Source organism: Aedes aegypti, chromosome 3 (genome assembly GCF_002204515.2).
Source record: "Aedes aegypti strain LVP_AGWG chromosome 3, AaegL5.0 Primary Assembly, whole genome shotgun sequence".
In the NCBI taxonomy this organism is placed as follows: Eukaryota; Metazoa; Arthropoda; class Insecta; order Diptera; family Culicidae; genus Aedes; species Aedes aegypti.
In genome coordinates this window covers 210,884,256-210,906,051 of record NC_035109.1, presented here as the reverse complement: position 1 = coordinate 210,906,051, position 21,796 = coordinate 210,884,256, and the positions used below count along the sequence as shown (strand labels likewise).

The following is a 21,796-nucleotide window of genomic DNA, read 5'->3' as shown; positions in this document are numbered from 1 at the left end:
CGCGGACTACGTACCAAAACAAATGATTTGTTTTTGGCTGTATCCGACAGTGACTACGACGTTATTTCATTCACGGAATTCTGGCTCAACAACGGTAAGAACAACTCCGAACTCACACAAAACTATACTATCTATCGCTGCGATAGAAACGCTAACAACAGCTGTTTTCAGCGTGGTGGTGGTGTATTGATTGGCGTACGAAATGGACTGCAGAGCACATCTGTTTGCTTTGCAGACAGTGATCGGTTGGAACAGATCGCCGTTCGCATTACTCTGCCCGATTTCGAATTGTATGTCTGCACGATCTACCTACCGCCCAACAGTGAAACGATTCTGTATGAACAGCATTCTGCTTGTGTTCAACACTTGCTCGATCTTGCTGGTGACCGCGGACGTGTAGTAGTCATTGGTGACTATAATCTTCCCCATTTATTCTGGAAGTACGACGATGAAATTAACTCATTCTTACCTGTGAATGCTTCGTCTGAGCAAGAGATTGCCTTGATTGAGTCTGTGGGATGTTGCGGGCTTCATCAAATTAATGATATGTTGAATGCGAATGGAAGACTTCTTGATCTGGTGTTTGTCAATGAGGAAAAGTACGTCGAACTATTCGAGCCACCGTTGGCCTTGTTGAAGGTTGATCTCCATCATAAACCCTTCGTTTTGAAATTTGAAATCAATATCATGTGCGATGATGATAGCATTTCAAACCCCTCTGATTTCGATTTTCACCGTTGCAACTTTGCATCGATCAACACAGCAATTTCGGAAGTGAACTGGAATGAGGTGCTAAGCCAATGCAGCATTGACGAAGCTGTTTCACGTTTCTACCAGCGGATGTATTCGATTCTCCAAAATGCTGTTCCGATAAAAAGACGACGACGAGTGTTGGGGAGAAGACAACCATGGTGGAATAACCAGTTGCAGCGACTACAAAACCGTTTACGGAAGGCGAGAAAGCGGTATTTTCGTTCTAGGAATGAACTGCGAAAAGTGGAACTGCGTGTTATTGAGAGCGAATACAACTCTTTGCATGCACAAAGCTTTCGTTGCTACATTCATCGGACGGAAGAGAAAATAAAAAGGTATCCCAAATGCTTTTGGTCGTTCGTGTCTAGCCGTAAGCAGGTGAATGGAATTCCCCAGCGAGTTCATTACAACGATGTTGAAGCCGATACTTCGTTCGATTCGGCGAACTTGTTCTCGTCTTTCTTTCGAAGTGTGCTAAGTAATAACCGATCACCTTCGTCTGATGCATACTTGAACAGTTTGCCGCGACATGTTTTCAACGTACCACTTTTCAACTTTTCTCTGGAGGATGTGTTGTCTAAAATGCAAGGATTATACGACTCAAAAGGCGCTGGACCAGATCGACTTTCTCCACTGTTCATCAGAAACTGTGCCGTTTCGCTTGCCGCTCCTGTTTCCATTATCTTCAATAGATCGATTGCGGAAAGTGTTTTTCCAAGCGCATGGAAAATCGCTTCTATAACTCCCATACACAAAGCTGGTAGTATTCACAACGTGGAGAACTACCGTGGCATCTCAATTCTAAGTTGCTTGCCGAAACTTTTCGAGAGTCTAGTTCACGATTCGCTCTATCCACATGTGCACCAGCCGTGTAGTTCCGGCGTATAGAATAGAACTACGGACGACCTGTTCCGGTGGTAAGAGTCCACCAAACGGGGTAACCCCAATTCAAGGTGTGATGCGAAAAACCGTGCTGAGGAATGAATGGTCGAAGGGGTGAAAAAGATGTTCGGCCGTTAACGGAGCCTGTGGGGCACCTGGGCACCCCTCACAGTATTTTGTCCCTTACCGCGTTAATGCAGGGCTCTGGCGTGGTGGACCTCTTTTCCCGTGCTACTCGTGGGATCCAATCATGAATACAAACTTAAACCAAAATCAAAATAATAGTAGTAGTGCAGGTAGTAGCAGTAGTAGGGAAGCGAACCCCTTCGCAAGAAGGGGGTTAGCTAGGTCTCCGTTGAGGAGAGCGGAAGCAGGAGGAGGCAGCAGTGCACGTAGTGCCAGTGCTGGAAACCATATTTCATCCCCGGCTAACGCATCGGGTGAGGTTATGGATGGAGCGTGGTTAATGAGGGCCATCAATAAAAGTAGAGATGGGCTCTCTGCGATGGAAGTGGCTGCACAGCAGCTCGACTCCATAATTGACTTTGCGTCCTCGAAGTCTAACATCAGCAAGGACCTCAAGCAGGCCCTGTTCAGACTTCGTAAGTCGATGTTCGCGGCCAAGCAGAACCATGCTGAACCCATGGCGACTGTGGCTGCGGCAGAACCCGTGAAATTGAAGGTGCCGAAGTCTACCCAGACGGAGCCCTTCGTCTTCGCGGGTAGCCCCAAAAGTGCGGAAGCGAATGCTTACAACAAGCAATCGCAGAAGCGCGCGAGGCAGCCGTCAGGGGAGGAGCTACCCGGCGGCGCTCGCAAGGCCAGGCGGATATTAACCCCGAAAACCGGCAGAAGTGCCGGAAAATCGGACCCCAGCCAGGCGTCCCGGAAAGCCGAGAAGGGTGGGCCCGAAAAGGCTGGCCCCTCACGGAGTGATGGGAACAGGGGGTTGCGACCTTTGAGAGGTCCTCAATCACCACAGGTTAGGGCGGATCAGGGGGGGGACGCCCCCTGGACAACCGTAGTGAGAAAGAAGAAGAAGGAGAAGCAGGAAGTTCAGGAGCGCAGGGATACCAGGCCTAAGAAAAGTAGGAGGGTAGGTGCCAAGCGCGAAAAGGGTGATGCGATCATCATCAAGACGGAAGAGTCCAAGTACTCGGAAGTCCTGAAGGCGATGCGCAGTGACACGAAGCTCGCAGATCTTGGAGCCGACGTACGCAGTGTCAGACGCACTCGTACAGGTGAAATGATTCTCGAGCTTAAGCGCGACAAGGAGCGCAAGGGCGCCGCCTACAAAAGTTTGGCGGAAGAGGTCCTTGGCGAGGGTGTCGAAGTGAGGGCTCTGACGCAGTCAGTGACTCTGGAGGTGATGAACCTTGACGAGATCACCAACGCAGAAGAGCTCGTCACAGCACTGCGGCAACAGTGCGAGATTCAGGTGCCCACCGCTGCCGTTCAGCTACGGAAAGGTCCGGCAGGTACTCAGGTGGCCTTAGTACACCTACCTGTGGCGGACGCAAATAAGTCCGCTAAGGTAGGCAAGATCAAGGTTGGTTGGTCAGTATGCTCACTGAACATACATGAGCAACCGGTGATCTGCTTTAGGTGTAGGGAACCAGGACACAAGTCCTGGGGCTGTAAAGGCCCTGATAGGACCAAGTTGTGTAGGCGTTGTGGTGAGGAAGGTCATAAGGCACTAGGCTGCAAGAACCCTCCCAAGTGCTTGATTTGTTCCGGCAAGTCCGTGAACAACAATCATCCAACGGGAGGCTCAAGGTGCCCGACCTTCAAACGAGCCATTAACGAAAAGTCACAGTGCAGGTAACGCAGCTGAACCTGAACCACTGTGACGCAGCTCAGCAACTGCTGTACCAGGCAGTTGCTGAGTGGGGGACGGACATCGCCATCATATCGGACCCATACCGAGTACCCGCCGGCAACGGCAACTGGGTCGTGGATGGATCCGGAAAAATGGCGGCGATATGGACGACGGGTAAATACCCCGTCCAGGAGTTGGTGTCTACTACCTACGAGGGCTTCGTGATCGCCAAGGTAAACGGGGTCCTCTTTTGTAGCTGCTATGCGCCTCCGAGTTGGTCGACCGAGCGGTTCACGCAGATGCTGGACTGCATGACGACCGTGTTGACAGGGCGAAGGCCAGTAGTATTGATTGATTGATTTGACTTTATTAACGAGATTTTTAGCCCTGGGCTAGTTCATCTCGGGACCAACGGCTTTACTTCCCTTCCGAAGGAAGTCGTCACTATAACTTTTTACGTCATAAGTGACTATGTCGGGGATGGGATTCGATCCCAGGTCCTCGGCGTGAGAGGCGAGTGTTCTAACCACTACACCAGGTCCGTCCCCAAGGCCAGTAGTAATAGCGGGTAACTTCAATGCCTGGGCCGTGGAATGGGGAAGCCGCATCACGAACCAGCGAGGTCAAATCCTGCTAGAGGCACTGGCCGTGCTAGATGTCGATCTGGCTAATGTTGGTACCAAAAGTACCTTCAGCCGAAACGGAGCGGAGTCGATTATCGACGTTACTTTTTGTAGTCCTGGCCTAACGAGTAGTTCGAACTGGAGGGTAGACAATGCCTACACTCACAGCGACCACCTGGCGGTTCGCTACAGTATCGACTACAACAACAGCAGGCAGCGCGTAGAGGAAGCGGCTAGGTCACGGCCAAGCCCTCGTAGGTGGAAGACATCGTACTTCAATGACGAAGTACTTAGGGAGGCGCTCCGTCGTGAGCGTAACCTACTCGGCCTAAGCGGGGACGAACTGGTAGCGGTGCTTTCGCGTGCGTGCGATGCGACCATGCCTAGGAAAGTCCACCCTAGAAATGGGAGACCACCGACGTACTGGTGGACTCAAGCAATTGCGAACCTGCGCCGTGCCTGCCTACGGGCCAGGAGGCGGATGCAGCGAGCACGTACCGAGCAGGAGCGTGAAGAACGACGGGCGGTGTTCACCGCTGCCAAAGTCGCGCTGAAGTCCGAGATAAGGACAAGCAAAAAGGCCTGCTTTGAGAGACTCTGTCAGAGTGCCAACGTGAACCCGTGGGGTGATACCTACAGGATCGTTATGGCGAAGACAAGAGGTGCAATTGCTCCTACGGAGCAATCTCCACAGATGCTGGAGGGGATCATCGAGGGGCTCTTTCCGCGCCACAACTTTAGCCCATGGCCTCCTTTTGTAGGACAGCCGGGGATTGGGGCTGGCGATGAGGATAGAGTAACCGATGAGGAACTTGTAGGGATTGCAAAATCCCTAAGCATGGGGAAGGCACCAGGTCCGGACGGAGTTCCAAACCTGGCCCTCAAAGTCGCAATCTTGGAGGCTCCCGGTATGTTCAGATCTGCTATGCAGATATGCCTGGACGAGGGAGTATTTGAAGATGCATGGAAGAGGCAGAGCCTGGTACTATTGCCAAAGGCGGGGAAACCACCTGGTGACCCGTCGGCGTATAGACCAATATGCTTGATTGACACGGCGGGGAAGGTGCTCGAGAAGATCATCCTCAACAGACTGTTGAGGTACACTGAGAGTGTAAATGGTCTCTCAAGCAACCAGTTCGGCTTCCGGAAAGGGAAGTCCACCGTAGACGCTATTCTGACGGTTAAGAAAACCGCTGAGATAGCACTCCAGCGTAAGAGGAGGGGGATTCGCTACTGCGCAGTAGTGACTCTGGATGTAAGGAACGCATTTAATAGTGCCAGTTGGGCGGCTATTGCCGATGCGCTCCTGCGTCTGGGGATACCCGAGTACCTGTACAAGATTCTCGGAAGTTACTTCCAGAATCGGGTATTAGTCTATGACACAGAGGTGGGTCGGAAGTGCTTTCACATAACCTCAGGAGTCCCGCAAGGTTCCATCCTGGGCCCGGTGTTATGGAATGTCATGTACGATGAGGTGTTGAGATTAAAATTCCCGGCGGGTGTGGTCATCGTTGGCTTTGCCGACGATATTACGCTGGAGGTCTACGGTGAATCGATCGAAGAAGTGGAATTGACTGCAGCCCACTCGATCGCAATTGTGGAGGAGTGGATGAGCTCCAGGAAACTGGAATTGGCTCACCACAAAACTGAGGCGGTTGTTGTCAACAACCGAAAGTCGGTGCAGCAAGCGGTGATCAGTGTAGGCGACTGCACGATCACTTCGAAGCGCTCCGTCAAACACTTGGGGGTGATGATCGACGATAAGCTTACCTTCGGTAGCCACGTCGATTATGCCTGCAAGAGAGCCTCCACAGCTATTGTGGCACTGTCCCGGATGATGTCCAATAGCTCTGCGGTGTACGCCAGCAAGCGAAAGCTTCTGGCCAGTGTCGCCTCGTCCATACTGAGGTATGGTGGCCCGGCTTGGGGCACGGCCTTAAGTACCAAGAGCTACCGTAGCAAGCTAGAGAGTACTTATAGGCTAATGTGCCTGAGGGTTGCGAGCGCGTACCGTACCTTGTCACACGATGCACTCTGCGTCATCACCGGTATGGTGCCTATTGGTATCCTTATCATGGAAGACATAGAGTGCTTCGAAATGCGCGGCACAAGAGGCATACGCAGGACTGCCAGACTGGCCTCCATGGTCAAATGGCAGCGTGCGTGGGACAGTTCCACCAAGGGAGTGTGGACTCACAGGTTGATTCCGAGGTTAGATATCTGGGTCAATAGGCGCCATGGGGAACTAACATTCCACCTGACACAGGTCCTTTCGGGCCATGGTTGCTTTAGACAGTATCTACACCGTTTCGGTCATGCGGGTTCTCCCGAATGTCCAGTTTGTGCAGGTTTAGAGGAAACGGCGAAACACGTTTTGTTCGTGTGCCCGCGTTTCCGCACAATGCGTGACCGCATGTTAGCCACATGCGGTCGGGACATGACTCCGGACAATTTGGTTCAGAGGATGTGTGAAGACGAGTTTGGCTGGAATGCCGTTTCATCGGCTATCACCCACATCGTCTCGGAACTGCAAAGAAGGTGGCGAGTGGACTCGAGGAGTGGCTAGTGCAGACGCTAAACAACAGGTGGTCCAAGGGTTCGCAGTCGGCCACGTAGGTCATACCGGTGCCCTACGGTCGAAATCGACCCTTACAGCGATTAAGTGGCCGGGGGGAGAACATCCTGGTAGCGCTGCTGTCGTGGCGCCGGCCTACTGGGTGGATACGAGCCTCTGGTTGTTCGGGGCAGGTGGAGGCCCCTTCGTCAGCAATCCCAGCTGGTGCTAGCTGATAGGGCCTGAGCCTTCAGTAGGTCAAATTGCGAAACCCGCAGTATCAGTTCTTGATACCTGCGGTGCAGCTGGGCGCGGGCGTAGTGGTCGACCCTGCCCGCTTTCAGCGGACAACGGGAGGTGAGGACCACTTGGGAAGCTGGCAAAGCGCCAGCATGCTACCTTGGTGGACCCCCCTAAGCGTGTCATCGATGTTCGTTGCTGCATGGCTACGCAGCTAACCTGGAGGATGCGATGTGCAATAGCCCCTCTTCGAAGCAATGCCTTCTTGGTGGTCCCGGAGAGACGAAGGGTTTGGCGGCAATGGAAATGGTTTAGTGGGTCGGGGGTATAGTCCTGTTTACTGCTTGCATGTAGTAAATGGTCCCTAACCCCACACGGCGTCTGTTGAGCAGATTATCCCCCCATTGCTTAGAAGAAAAAAAAAAAAAAAAAAAAACATGTGCACCATATAATCTCGGAATTTCAGCATGGGTTCGTGAAAAGACGCTCTACGACTACGAATCTGATGACTTATGTGTCCACGCTGATAGATGCACTGGAAAAACGACAGTAAGTTGATGCAATCTATATCGACTTCACTAAAGCGTTTGACAGAGTTCCTCATCTTTTGGCAGTAAGCAAATTAAACAAGATGGGCCTGCCTGATTGGCTGACTCGATGGATATTCTCTTACCTCACTGAGCGGAGTGCCTTTGTGTGCATAAACGGAATGAGCTCAAACCCGTTTGAAATAACGTCTGGTGTGCCACAAGGTAGTCACTTGGGCCCCTTACTGTTTCTGCTCTTCGTCAATGATCTTTGCGAATCTATCAAATCACATAAGCTTATGTTTGCAGACGATTTGAAATTCTTTCGAGTTGTTTCATCGCTAGTGGAGTGCTGTGCCATCCAAACGGACATTGACACGTTATTAAACTGGTGCCTGTTAAACGGAATGGAAGTCAACACCAGAAAATGCAACGTTATCACCTTCAGTCGAGTGAGAAACACAGCAAACTTCGAGTATAAAATGTCATCAGTGAATATCGCCAGAGTCACCTCAGTGAAGGATTTAGGTGTGCTACTCGACAGTAAGCTTAACTTCGCTCAACATATTGCTTCAACAACGGCGAAAGCATACGCGGTTTTGGGCTTCATTAAACGTAATGTGCAGCAGTTTGAAGACGTTCACTGCTTGAAAACACTCTACTGCGCTCTTGTACGCAGCATACTAGAATATGGAGTGCTGGTGTGGGCCCCCTATCACGCTACTCAAAGTGCTAGGATCGAGCGAATTCAACGAAATTTCTTGCGAATTGCACTTCGTCGGTTGCCATGGAATGATCCTATCCGACTACCGCCGTACGAACATCGATGCAACCTGGTGAACCTGACAACGTTGGCTATCAGGAGAATTCTTCTGCAACGGCTTTTCGTTTTTGACATTTTAAAACAAAATATTGACTGCCCTGCGCTATTATACAAGTTGAATTTTAATGTTCCAATCAGAACTACCCGACACACTGAATTTCTCCGTTTACCTGTCCACCGTACGCTTTATGGTCAGAATAACCCGTTTGATGTTTGTTGTCGTCGAATTAATGAAGGGTTTGTAAATTTTGATTTTAATGTGTCGAAAACTATGTTTAGAAATAGAATTAGATAATAAGTAAATCTGTCTGTACGGTTAAACTCGAAGACAAGTAAATAAATAAATCATTATAGCACGCCTTTCCTTACGCCTAATACATAGGCAGTCTGTTAATCAAGCAGCAAGCCTCTCTGCCATAAAAATTATACCAGCCTTACACCTTCCCACATGATCTGGCGTAGACGCAGAGGTATATACGGTCTGCTGTGGGAGCCAGTTAAATGCATCATCATTTCCTTCCCCTTCCCCTCAATGCACCTTGGGCCAGACCGCAAAATAAGAAGGAAAAAATATGTTGACTATGAAGATGATTTTTAGAACAAAAGTGTATTCGGTAAAATTGTTACATATGATGAGGACCACATTTTGACGTTAAGTGACATTAGGGTGGTCCAATAATATATGGAAATATTTTTGCCAATATTTATGCGTTTCATGTTAGCGCTTTGGAGTGTTCTACTTACTTACTTTTGCTGGCTCTACGTCCTTCAAGTGACCTGCACCACAATGTTACGCCAACTAACTCAGTCCATGGCTGCTAACTTCCAGTTTCTCGATCGCCCCACACTTCAAGATTCTGCTCCACTTGGACAAACTACCTAGCTCGTTGCGCACCCCTTCGTCTAGTACCAGCCGAATTCGAGGAGAGCACCATTTTTGCGGGATTGTTGTCCGGCATTCTCACAACGTGTCCCGCCCCTCGTACCCTTCCAGCTTTGGCGACTTTATGGATACTAGGTTCACCGTAGAGCTGCGCAAGCTCGTGGTTCATTCTTTTCCGTCGAAGATCGTTTTAAGCACACGTCGTTCAAAAACTCCTAGCGCTTGCAGGTTCTCTTCGAGCATTGTCCACGTTTCATGCCCGTAGAGGACTACCGGTCTTCTCAGCGTCTTGTACATGGTACACTTAGTACGGAAGCGAAGTTTGCCAGACCGCAAGGTCTTGTAGAGTTTGTAGTAAGCATGACTTCCGGCAATGATACGTTTTCGAATTTTTCTGCTGCAGTTGTTATCCGACGTTATCAATGATCCGAGGTAGACGAATTCGTCCACCACCTCGAACTCATCCCCGTCGATCGTCACACGTCTGCCAATGCGAGCTCAATCGCGCTCGGTTCCTCCAGCCAGCAGATATTTCGTCTTCGACGTATTTACCTTCAATCCCACCCGATCTGCTTCACGTTTCAGCCTGGTGTACTGTTCAAAAACCACCTCGAACGTTCTTCCGACAATGTCCACGTCGTCAGCAAAGCAGATAAACTGGCTGGTGCCCCGCATATTGAAGACCGCCTGTTTCATAACATCTTCTAGCGCAATATTGAACAGTAGGCTGGAAAGACCATCGCGTTGTCGAAGTCCTTCACGTGTTTCAAACGGGTCCGATAATACACCCGATATCTTCACACAGCACTGTACACTATCCATCGTTGCTTTGATCACTCTAGTCAGTTTCCCGGGAAAATAATTCTCGACCAAAATCTTCCATAGCTCTTCGCGGTTGATGGCATCATAGGCCGCTTTGAAATCGATGAATAGGGAGACTTGATATTCGCGACACTTTTGGAGGATCTGCCGCAGCATAAAGATTTGGTCTGTCGTCAATCGCCCGTTCACAAAACCAGCTTGATAACTTCCCACAAATCTGCTTGTCAGTGGCGATAGACGGCGGAAGATGATCTGGGAAAGCACTTTATAGGCTGCGTTAAGAATGGAGATCGCTCGATAGTTCTCAATTCTAACTTGTCACCCTTTTTGTATATTGGGAATATACGCTTTCACTCCTCCGGTAGTTGTTCTATATCCTAGATCCTGGCTATCAATCGGTGCAGACAAGTGCCCCATTTTAATAAGTTTCGGTCCAATACCATCCTTTCCAGCTGCTTTGTTGTTCTAGAGCTGTTTGATAGCATCCTTAACTTCACCTATTGTGGGAGTCCGCCGTACTGATGATGCCATTCCTCCTGCTGTCTTGATCTTCCTCCTCTGCGCCATTTAGGTGTTCATCGTAGAGCTGCTTCCACCTTTCAATCACCTCACGTTCGTTCGTCAAGATACTACCATGCTTATCCCGGCGCATTTCGGCTCGCGGCGCAAAGCCTTTGCGGGATGCATTGAGTTTCTTGTAGAACTTACGTGTTTCTTGAGAACGATACAGCTGCTCCATCTCTTCGCACTCCAACTTTTCCAGGCGGTGCTTTTTATCCCGGAATAGATGGGTTTGCTGTCTTCGTTTCTGTTTGTATCGTTCCACGTTTTGACGGGTGCGCCTTGCTGTTTTAGGTTTTCCAACAGTGTTTTGAGGTGATTTTTCCATCCAAAGGGAAAAATATAATAATTCTTAGGAGATTGGCTCGTTTTTTGGCTAATAAATTGCATACAAAAATGAAAATGAATGCAAAATTGCTGAAAATCTTCAAAGCCGTTTTTCTCTAAATCTCCTTCTGATTCTATTTAGTACAAGTTTCCAGTTTGTCTCTGGTTGCCGCATTCTCTGAAAAAAAAAGTGTTCACAGTACTGGCCAGAATACAGTACACAAGGCCGATTAACCTGAAAATTGAACTGCACGTTGGAAAAAAAAACTTTGTATTAGATTTGCAAATTAATCAACAAGTTCTATGCAAAAGTATCTTAGTTCCTAAAATCCACCCATTTTGACAGAAATGTCCAAATTTGGATGCTTAGATATTTTGAAAACAAACAATTTAGGATAAGTAGAACATTTTACAAAGCTTTGCACTTCATCTAACTGAACAAATTCGCAGAAGCATGCCTTTTTTCTAAATATTTACATTTCAAAAATATTCCGATTTGAAAATTTTAGCATTTTTCTCAAAACAGTATTTTTTAATAGCTTCCAAACTCATGAATGGGATTTGATTAGTTACTCATAAATCAACTTTCAAGTTATTAATGAGATGTAGTTCAAATTTCAGGGCAATCGGTTTGTTAGAAGCTGTTATACAGTTCCCTAAACTTGACCAATTTTGTATGAAAATCGGCCTTTATGTACTATATTCTTGGCTGTATTGTATATTCTATTAATTATATTCTAATTGAATTGAATTCAAAGAAAACTTCTTTAACTACGGATTAAAAAATAGAAAAGTATTTCAAAATAATCACAACAGAATTTCACTTACGCTTTATGTTTCCGATAGAATTGAAATATGTTTAAATTTTAAAGTTCTCATAGGAACCAGATAAACTCTTTGAATTGATCAGTGCTTTAGAGGTTTAGCCATATTTTTGAGGATCCTGCAAAATCGTTAAGCGGATTTTAAATTCAAATATTTTTGATAAGTAACTAGAGAAAAATTCCAAAGATTTTGGCTTAATATTCATGATTTTTTTTTTGTAATATATTGAAGGATAACAATTTACCAAACCATACTATGAGATTAGGTAATGAAAACAAGATAACGAAAATATTGGCAAGTTGACTTTGAACTTATATGTCCAAATGTCAAATGAGAAACTATTATAAGGTATTCCAAAATGTTTTTTTTTTTTCAATTTTGATTCCTCGGGGCCCGGGGCATTTGCCCCCTTGGCACCCCCCCAAATCTGAGCCTGACTGTAACCCTTGTTATGGCGTTTTCAATGATGCATGGTAGAATGGTCCATGAAAAAATGGTATTTTTCCCATAACTTTTTTATTCCAAATTCTATCAAAATTACGACTTCTACAAAGCTTTAGAACTAGTTGAAACGCGCATTTCAGTAAAAGAATTTAGTGAATCTATTCATTCGTTTATGAGATATGACCATTTTTATTCTAAGCAATCATATTTTTCAAACGTCAATATCTCGAAAAGGGGGAAAAACGGGGATGCGATTTGTGCAGGAGCTAAAAGGTCTAACGTAAAGGTTGCACAGTTTTCAAACAAACTATATCTAGAACTTTGCCGTAATGTTCAATATTTTAAATGAAATCATGAATTTTCAGTAAAAAATGTTCGTTTTTACATCAAAATTATACTGTATATCCTCCAATACCCTCCAGATATACAGTATAACATTTGTACTTCTAAGTTATACCTTTCAGATCCTGCGCAAATTGCATCCCAGTTTTCTCCCTTTTTTGGGATACTGACGTTTGAAAAACAAGATTTTTTCAAATAAAAATGGTCATATCTTATAAGCGAATGAACATAATCACTTTATAATTTCACCAAAATGAGCGTTTCAACTAGTTCTAGAACTAGTTTGATAGAATTTGATATATAGAAGTTAAAGGCAACATATCATTTTTTCATGGACCACCCTACCCTGCAACATTGAAAACTCTATAGCAAGGGTTACAGTAGACTTACAAGGTTGGCGTCTCGGGCAAAGTTGTTCAAAATTAAACAAAGAACAACTTTTTAAAACGCTTCAAAGCGCTAACTTGAAACGCAAAAGAGTTGGCAAAAATATTTCCGTGTTTTGTTGGACCACCCTAATATCACTTAATGTCAAAATGTAGTCCTTATCATATGTAACAATTTTGCCGAAGACACTTTTGTTCTAAAAAATCATCTTCATAGTCAAAATATTGTTTTCCTTCTAATTTAGCGCTCTGGCCTAATGTGCATTGGTCTACATTCTGACGTGGCAGGCGCCATTATCGCCTAAAAATAGAAGATCATCAGCACTTATACACTGATGGAGTCTGTTAGTCTCAAGTAGTCATCTGGTTTGTGAAGTGGAATTTGTGAAGCTCAAGCAAGCGGATTCGTTTTTCGCGTCGCTGGAGTGAAATATGTTTTCTTGGTTCCCAGCTTTTGCGTGTTGATGTTTGAGATTTGAGACTTCAGTTGTGCATGGATTACCAACTGGTGAGTTCGTTTTATGCTTGTGCAAATTCAAATTTGAATCGTGGCAATGTTGCTTATATTCAATTGTTAAGTAAACTATGGATAATTTTTTTATAGATTTCTCGCACTTCTAGCAATAGCTAGAAACATTCACCATCCACGGCTGTCTTGGCGCCGATTGGGATTTGGCTCTGTGGTTCTCATTCGTATGTCTTCTATAACTACTCCGGTTCACTTGAGTTTTTGTGAAAGAGGAAAAAAGGGGAAAAAACTCAATCACACCACATATCATCGGCTTTTGGAAGAAGCCTATGTGTCCCCTGGAACTACCTCGTGGTATTACTTCGGGAGACGGGGGCAAATTTTTAATGCCGCCATACTTCAAGCTCTCCGCTTCTTTTTATTGCTTTCTTGGGCTGACTCCGTCTCGCTTTCTTTGGTCCTCCTGTCTCTCCCCGACGACGGAAGTTGTCCACTAGTTCCGGTGGGGGAAAACAGTCCTCGTCTCCGGGTTGCAGAGGTGGTCCGACAGTTCCGATTTGGGGATGACGACCGCACTGTGGGTGCCCTATATACCCGAAGCTCCTCTTCATTTTTCGTCGGCTGGCTAGTCAGGTGCCGAGGTCGGTCCGACGATTCCGGTTGGGGGATAACTTTCGGTTCATCGGCGCCCCGACGACCCAAGGCCATACCGCACTAATTTCTTCGTCTTCTTCTTCTTCTTCTTCTTTCTTCGTCAGGCTGGCATTCAAGTGCTGAAGTCAGTTCGACGATTCCGGTTGGAGGATGGCTTCCGGTTCGTTGGCGCTCCGACGACCCGAAACCAAGCACTGATCTTTACGCTTCATGTCGCTGCTTTACTCTCCATTACCGCTGTAGTGCCGACATTATCTGCGTTACTATCCTGTTCACCGCATTCCATTTATCCGCGTCGTAGCACATCCGTTGGATGACATTGTCAACGTTTACATCGTCACCAAGAATGGTTTTCATCTCCTCTCGTTCCAGGCCGAACCGCGGGCATGCAAAAAATATATGTTCCGCAGTTTCCTCCGTGTTGATGCATTCGGAATAAGATGACGAACTTGTGTGACCGAATCTGTGCAGATATTGTCTGAAACAACCATGTCCAGACAAAAAATTCTCAGACGCGATCAATTCCTTTCGGTCTTCAGTGCAGTCACCCATGCTGGACCTGCATATCTGATGATCGATGTTGTGACGCTCGCTAGCAGCCGCTTCTTGCTGCTTTTAATCGCAGAGTCATTAGCCTTCGCTGCTTTTTCACAGATATAGTCGATATGTTTGTTGAAGTTAAGAGTCGATCATCAATCATCACTCCCAGATGCTTAACTTCTCGCTTCGAGTCGATGATGCAATCACCAACCGTGGTTTTTGTCTGCTGCATAACCTTACGATTGCTGATCATAACCATTTCAGTTTTGTGGTGAGCTATCGCCAGCTTTTTGTCCATACATTCTCTCACGAGGTTGACGATGTCATTTTCGGAAGTGCTCGGATGGAAGGCCGAAAGATAAATCCACAGCAGATCCTCGGGGGGTGCAACCGTCTTAACAAGTTCGGATGCAGTTTTAGTTCCACGGATATTACATGGCTTTGCATTAGGCTGATTCATTGGTCCATCGTCGCGTATTCGTTTTGGCGTATTCGGAACCGGTAATGTGTCAGCAATCCATCGCCGAGGTGCACGCAAGGACGGAGTGAGCGATTTGGATTCAAATTTGGTCGTAAGTGCATTAACGACTTCTTTCAGTCCACAAATATCATCCTTAAGTGATTGAAGAGTAACGTTGTCATGTGCAATATCGTGATTACAGTGATGAGCAAATTTTTGAATGCCGTCATTAGACAACGTATCGGCACATCCGTCGCAAAACCAGAATAGGTTTTTCCTGTGAGCTTCCAATGCTTCATGCGAAAGGTCCAACCTAACACATAGCATATGATAAGAGTTCCCACAGAAACCACGGCAGGTAACTCCGTCATCATCTGAAATGACTTTTTGGCAAATGTTGCAGGCCATATTCCGAACCAACGTAGTGGCTATTACGGCAACAGAAATGTTCGAAGGATCTTCACTGTACGATGGAAAAATGAAAACGCCTTTGGATATGCAGCAAGTTGAACTCAGGCACAGTCGAAGCTTTTAAGCACGGGATGGATCGATGAAATGTTGCATACGAGTCGTTGTAATAAAGCAACACCGATGCAGTCAATACTAGTTGACTTTGTTGACACCACAATAAATTATTTTAAAACTACTTTTAAGCAGCAAACACACTATTATCACTATGAACTCCAATAAATCGTCAAAGAAAACTCACGAAACAATTGACCGATCAACAAAAAAACAATTTAAAAACAATCTAAAACTGATAAAAAACGCTTAAGTAAAACGCATTTACCAAGTCGTGCTCATACATAAACAAGCCACACGCTTTCCAGCTAGCGCAGTTGAAAGCGTTCTTCATGTGTAGTGTGATCACCGCACAATAACGGTTTCCTCTCCTTTTCTGCTTCTGAGCTGCTTCCATGGTTTCCACAACAGTTTGGATGGCGTTCACAGTAGACCTTCCTTTCCGGAAGCCGAACTGCATATTCGACAGCCCGTTCTCGTTCTCCGCATGCTTTGTAAGCCTATTCTGGATTACTCTCTCGAGCAGTTTGCTGGACGTATCCAGCAAGCATATCGGCCTATACGCTGAAGATTCGCCAAGAGGTTTACCCGGCTTTGGTAGCAACACCAACTTTTGTCGCTTCCAGGAGTCTGAAAAGCTGCCATCGTCAATGCAGTTCTGCAGTGTGGTCCTGAACATATCGGGGTTCTCGAGGATCGCTGTTTTCAGAGCCAGATTTGGGATTCCGTCTGGTCCTGGGGCCTTCTTTGTGTCCAAGGCTTGCGCCACACCAATCAACTCCTCATTTGTTACTCGCCATCCTGCACTCCGTAAGGAGGGGGCGGCTAGGTTGTGGCATCGTGCTGCTAGAACCTATAATAACCTTCATTCTCTCCGGGCACTTTTCCGGTGGCATGGTTGGTCCTTTTAATCTCGCCAGCTACTCTGTACGCGTCGCCCCATGGATTCGCGTTTGCTTTGTCGCAGAGTTCTTGAAGACAAGCTTTTTTGCTAAGCCTGATTTCGCGCTACGTTCCTCTCTTTCAGCGTTGTTGCAAGCCCGCTGCATCCTCCTTCTGGCTCGTAGGCAGCTCCCACGTAGATCGGCAATGGTCGAGTTCCACCAGTAGGATTGACGGCGACCGTTAGCTGGTTTCCCAACTCTCGGCATGGTTACTTCGCACGCACGAGTTAGTGCTGCCGTTAACTCGTCTGCACTGTGGTTCGAAGTGATGTGTTCAAGTCAAAGCGCTTCAACAAACACGTCCTTCTTGAAGTCCGCTGTTTTCCACCTTCGTACGTCTGTCTGACTTTCGCAATATACTGGCTGGAATCTGCCCCCGATACTTTTCGCACACTCTCCAGCTCATGTGTCTTGCTAGCCAAGGGCTGCAGAAAGTGAAACTATGGATAGTTCGTCACTGTAAGTGTCGGCATGAGTCATTATTTCTGTTAAAAAATGAGCCACTCGTAAACTTTTGAACAGTTGGACATTAAAATTGCCGACGTACCGATAGATAACTTTCGAGGCTACATGAATCGTGTCACTTACCAAGGTGAATCCTGAGCATGTAGCCTTGCTCCCACTAACAAAACTTCTTCCTATGACAACCATGGAGATGCAGTGATGGATTCGGTCTCTAGTAGCCATGGACGTCACACTGACATTCCTTCCATTCCTCGATGACCGCAAGGACATGGCCGGCGCTGCTATTGACATTTCTATGTTTGAAGTCCTCGACATTGTACATTGAAGATGGTATGCTACTGCCAAGCTACCTCTGTTGGTTCCCTGTGCAATTTTGATTATTCCTGTCAATCACGGAGTAGCAACTACGAAGTCAATGCTTATGCTTAATAGTCATCTGGTTGGTTCCTTGTGTAAGTGCAGCTGATCTGGCTATACTGTAGTGGCAGCCACGGGCGGACAATTAAACTCAAGCTATAACTTGTTTTGTTCCTATACGGAAAGACTTCCGGTTTGCTACATTTTTTTCTATATACAAACTTCCCAGTGAACACACGATCGTACATAATAGGATATAAGAGTACAAATGTGGAGGCGATATACATTCATATTGCATGCAGCCTAATGGTGCATGTACGTAAATCGCCTCCACATTTGTACTCTTATGCGCTATCGTATACGAGTTTGTGTTTACTGGGTTGGATTCGGCTCAAATTTTCATTGTAGCTTCTGAAGGTCTTAGTAAACAGATTTTGAAGGTGTAACTTGTTTATAGCTTTTTGAGTAAGCTTTCAAACAGTGTAAAAGATCTGTATAAAATATTACGATTATACAGTCTATTCCATTCAACATAGACCTGGTATTTGCACTGAATTCTTTATTATTCTTAAAAACATCAACTTTGACGTACTAGGAAATCTTGCTCTGATACTCCAGACATATGTTAATAGAAGTGTTTAAAATGATTTACATGTAAAGCTTATCAGACCAAGTCATGTTTTTGATTATTGGCAACCTCATCGTCCATAGTGAGATGTAGCGATGGTCAGGTATGGATTTCGTATCTGATACATATTGAATTGTCAGCACGTGTCAACAAGTGCCTGATTCTGTTCGAATAGTTACCTAGATAGAAGGTCCCCATATGAAAATAAGTTTTTCAAACTAGCTCAACTATACAATTTTGTTTGAGTCTGCAAATATTCATCATTGCTGTTATTTATGCTGAAGATTGATCTGATTTTTGCTGTGCATAATGCAAAACGGTTTAGGGTCAAATTGTCGAAAAACGAAAAATTGAATTTTGACATTGCAAGGGATAAAACATCGAAAAGAGTCAGTCGCTGCTTCCTGCTGAAACGCACTTTCTATTCTAAGTAACGACTGAAGAAGATTCTTCTAGCCTAAGTTTGCCTAAACAATAGCTTTTTTTTGGAAAAGTTGAGAGCCAAAAAATGTATGGAAAACAGCATTTAAATTAGAATTTTGCCCTATGAGAACCAGAAAGTTGTGACTATGCCCAAAACAGAGTCATCCACCCTAAATCATGTCCCAAAACATTTTTCATGGCCAATAATTAGTGTCATACAAAAAGCGTGACAAGGGGGTGATCGAAAAAATCCCAATTTAGAATGACATAATTTGTATACCATTCTTTTTGTTTCTCGACGTTTTGTCATCCAACCTATTACTGGTATGTGGGGTGTATCGAAAACTAGTCGCAAACATTTAAAACACTCTCAAAAATATTACAAATGAACCCACAAACATTTTTTTTTATCATAAATACTTTACAATGTATTTAAAAGTTATGAGGCGGTAATATTGTTTTAAAAAAAGGCATTTTGTATGATAATTTTCCAAATTACTAACAAATAATGATGAAAATCTTGCACACCTAAAAAAAAATGATTTGTTTAAAAATGTGTTGAATGTTAATGTATTCTGTGTCACAACTCTCATGGCATAGTGGAAAAATATATATTGAAAAATACATTAACAAACATTTGAGAGCAAAAACAAAAATCTAAAAAAGTCGATTTTTAAGGAACTTGTTTTTTATTTTTTCTTTCTACATGTCAATGGCTAATACCACGAATGATTGGAATGAATCCAAAATTGTTTTTGATTGGAAAAGCTTCTTTACATCTTTATGAAGTAACGTAAGCAAAAATGGAATTCTATATAATTACCACTGTATATGACAGAGCTTCAAAGTTGAATATATAAAAGTGACTTTCTAAAACCGACCTTATCCCAATAATTGAGCTATCTTAGAGCAATAATTTATTTGTTTGAAATCCGTTTTATGTGCTGTATGAAGTAAACATATGTTCCGATAGAATGAGCTTTACATCCTGTTTGATTGATATACAATTTGTTTAACACAAATCATCGAATCTTCAGAAGACACTTGAAAAATGTAATTTCGTTTTATTTTATTCAATATTTTTTAAGTTGCTTCCATACTTGATGACATGATGAAGCCTTGCGTGAAAAAAGCTTTTAAAAAGATAAATCATGCTTTGAGATATATCGTATTGAATGTTTGCGACTACTTTTCGATAACTCCTTATCGTTCATTATTTGATAAATAAGATTGCACAAAATTAAGAAGTGGTGAGCAATGTATTATTGATGTCTCGTAAAAGTGAAACCACATTTATCCAATTCCATTTCCATTTCAATCACTGAATCCATGATGATTCTTACTCACATATGTTCTTCAGCAAACCGAATAAAATTGCGGTTTAATTGTTGAATCCTTTCATTGCACATGAACTGTCGCCAATAGATCACAGCCGTAACCAAAAGATTCAGAAACCACACGATGATAATGGATATCCATTGCTTTAAATATTTGCCAGCTACCGGTTCGTTACAGTACCAGAAGTAGAATGCATATGACGATAGGCATAAAGCCAACACGACTGCCAAAAGCCAGAGCCACTTGATGAAAGCAAACGAAGAACACTTGGAACATATTGAAAATTTCATTCGGTCGAACCGCACACAACGCAAACCAAACAACGATTCCATCAGGTGCAGCACTGCCAAATTGAATTGCCACAGAATTTGTAACGATTGTACCATAGTGGACTAGATTCGAGAGAGGGGCCCTTGCGCGATGGATAGATAACACTACTGTTGCTGATGATAGAATCAGGGGAACACGAATAAGAGCATTTGTTGTGTCTTGTGCCCACAGGCAATCACAGTAATTGCAAGGATAAAAATTGTTAAATTATAGAGTGGATCATGTTCATTCAATCGGATTACAATATCAAAATACAAGACCATCAAATCCATCAAATATAGTGGTGGATCGAAATCTATACAAGATCAAAGTCCGTACACTTTAGACAAATAGTAGGCGTTTTGTATGATGTGTACGGATTTAGATTATTTTTTTAGATGTATGGATTTCGATCCCGCACGGTAAGTAAGTTACCCCGTTTGTTTATCCCAATGCCTCCATAATAATTATATTCAACAATAGCAGTCCAAATTCAGTTGACGCAATTATTTTTAAAGTAAATTACATCCAAAGGCAAGATTATAATAGAAAACAATGAGCTAAAATGCTTATCGTACACTTGTGCTATGTGTAGTGTAGATGGACCACACAGCGCAACAAAAATGACATTTTTGCGTGTCTCAAGGATCAAATTATGTGTCTCTAGTAGATTTGGGGTTGCTGAATCTGATGCCATTTACAGAAATTTTCCAGCACGTCACAATTTTTAGCTACAGGTCGCCAAAGTTGTATAAAACATTGGTTTTATTGATGTTTACCTAAAATTTGAAGCATATTTTATCAAACTTTTGTGTGATCTTATCCACCAAGCATGCAAAAGAGGACTCAAACTTTCGTTTTAGATATATTTTGGTTGAAATTTCACGATCAAATTTAGATTAAACCGATCTTTTTCAACATGCTTGCAGTCTCCATACAAAATTCTTCGTTTCTCTTATATGGCAAAATACAATACTTTTCTAAACCGTCAAAAAATAACTTTTCCGCACCAAAAATATTATAAACTTTGATGATAAGTATTGTTATACACATAAAGTTTGAATTCTGTGGCAAATTATGCAAATAAATTGCCTTACAAGCTGGCAAACTTGCATGCAAGTTGGCGGAAATAGTCAATTTTTGCATTTTCAACAACCAATATCTCAAAAACTAGACGTGCTATGATATTTCTGTAAACGGCAATGGATTCAGCAAGCCTTAATTGAGTAAATAGAGGTATTATGATGCTGGAGACAAAAACGTGTTCCGCAGTGCTATTGAACTTTCGGACAGCTATCGCCGATCAACAACAAATTTCATCCATGTAGGACAGTCTTGATGATTTCCATGTAGGACGTCCCGGATTTGAAAAACCTGTCCTGCATCACCAAGCGTTCCGGAAAATATCCCGAATTGTGGAGATATTCCAAAGCGATGGAATTTGTACTTGAAAAATGAACAATTAGATGTTATTCATTTAGATCATGTGGACATTTAATACCAACCTCCGTTTACTGGCCGATTTTTTCCATGGACCAAGAAGATATTGAAGGAGATCTTTACATGATCCACACAGGATTCTAGTCAATATCTTCACTGAACATTGTTTTTATTCTTACCTGATATATGTTCAAATTTACGAAAGATATTATTGCCATGCCAACATAATTCTATTCGCACTAAAAATAGCTACAACTATTTGATTTCTGATCGAAATTTATAGAATTCACTAATTTACCTATGGTAGAATTCCTGATAAAATGTTGGAAGAAATTATAATAAAAAAGTAGAAATTTTCTCAATACTTCAATCGGAGTCTTGCCATCTCATGATTTGGTTCATAATCTTCTCATGACACTGTTGATAAACGTCTCAA

General features: G+C 44.1%; 1 protein-coding gene across 1 annotated transcript in view; it reads right to left on the bottom strand.

Moving 5' to 3' along the window:
* Window positions 1-19,918, bottom strand: part of LOC5572131 — a 32,792-nt gene extending 12,874 nt beyond the window's left edge. Inside the window, exon 1 of the mRNA XM_001660162.3 lies at window positions 19,621-19,918. Coding sequence (XP_001660212.2) covers window positions 19,621-19,901 — 281 coding nt within the window. The 5' untranslated portion in view covers window positions 19,902-19,918. The remainder of the gene's footprint in view (window positions 1-19,620) is intronic.
* Between the last annotated feature and the right edge of the window lie 1,878 nt (window positions 19,919-21,796).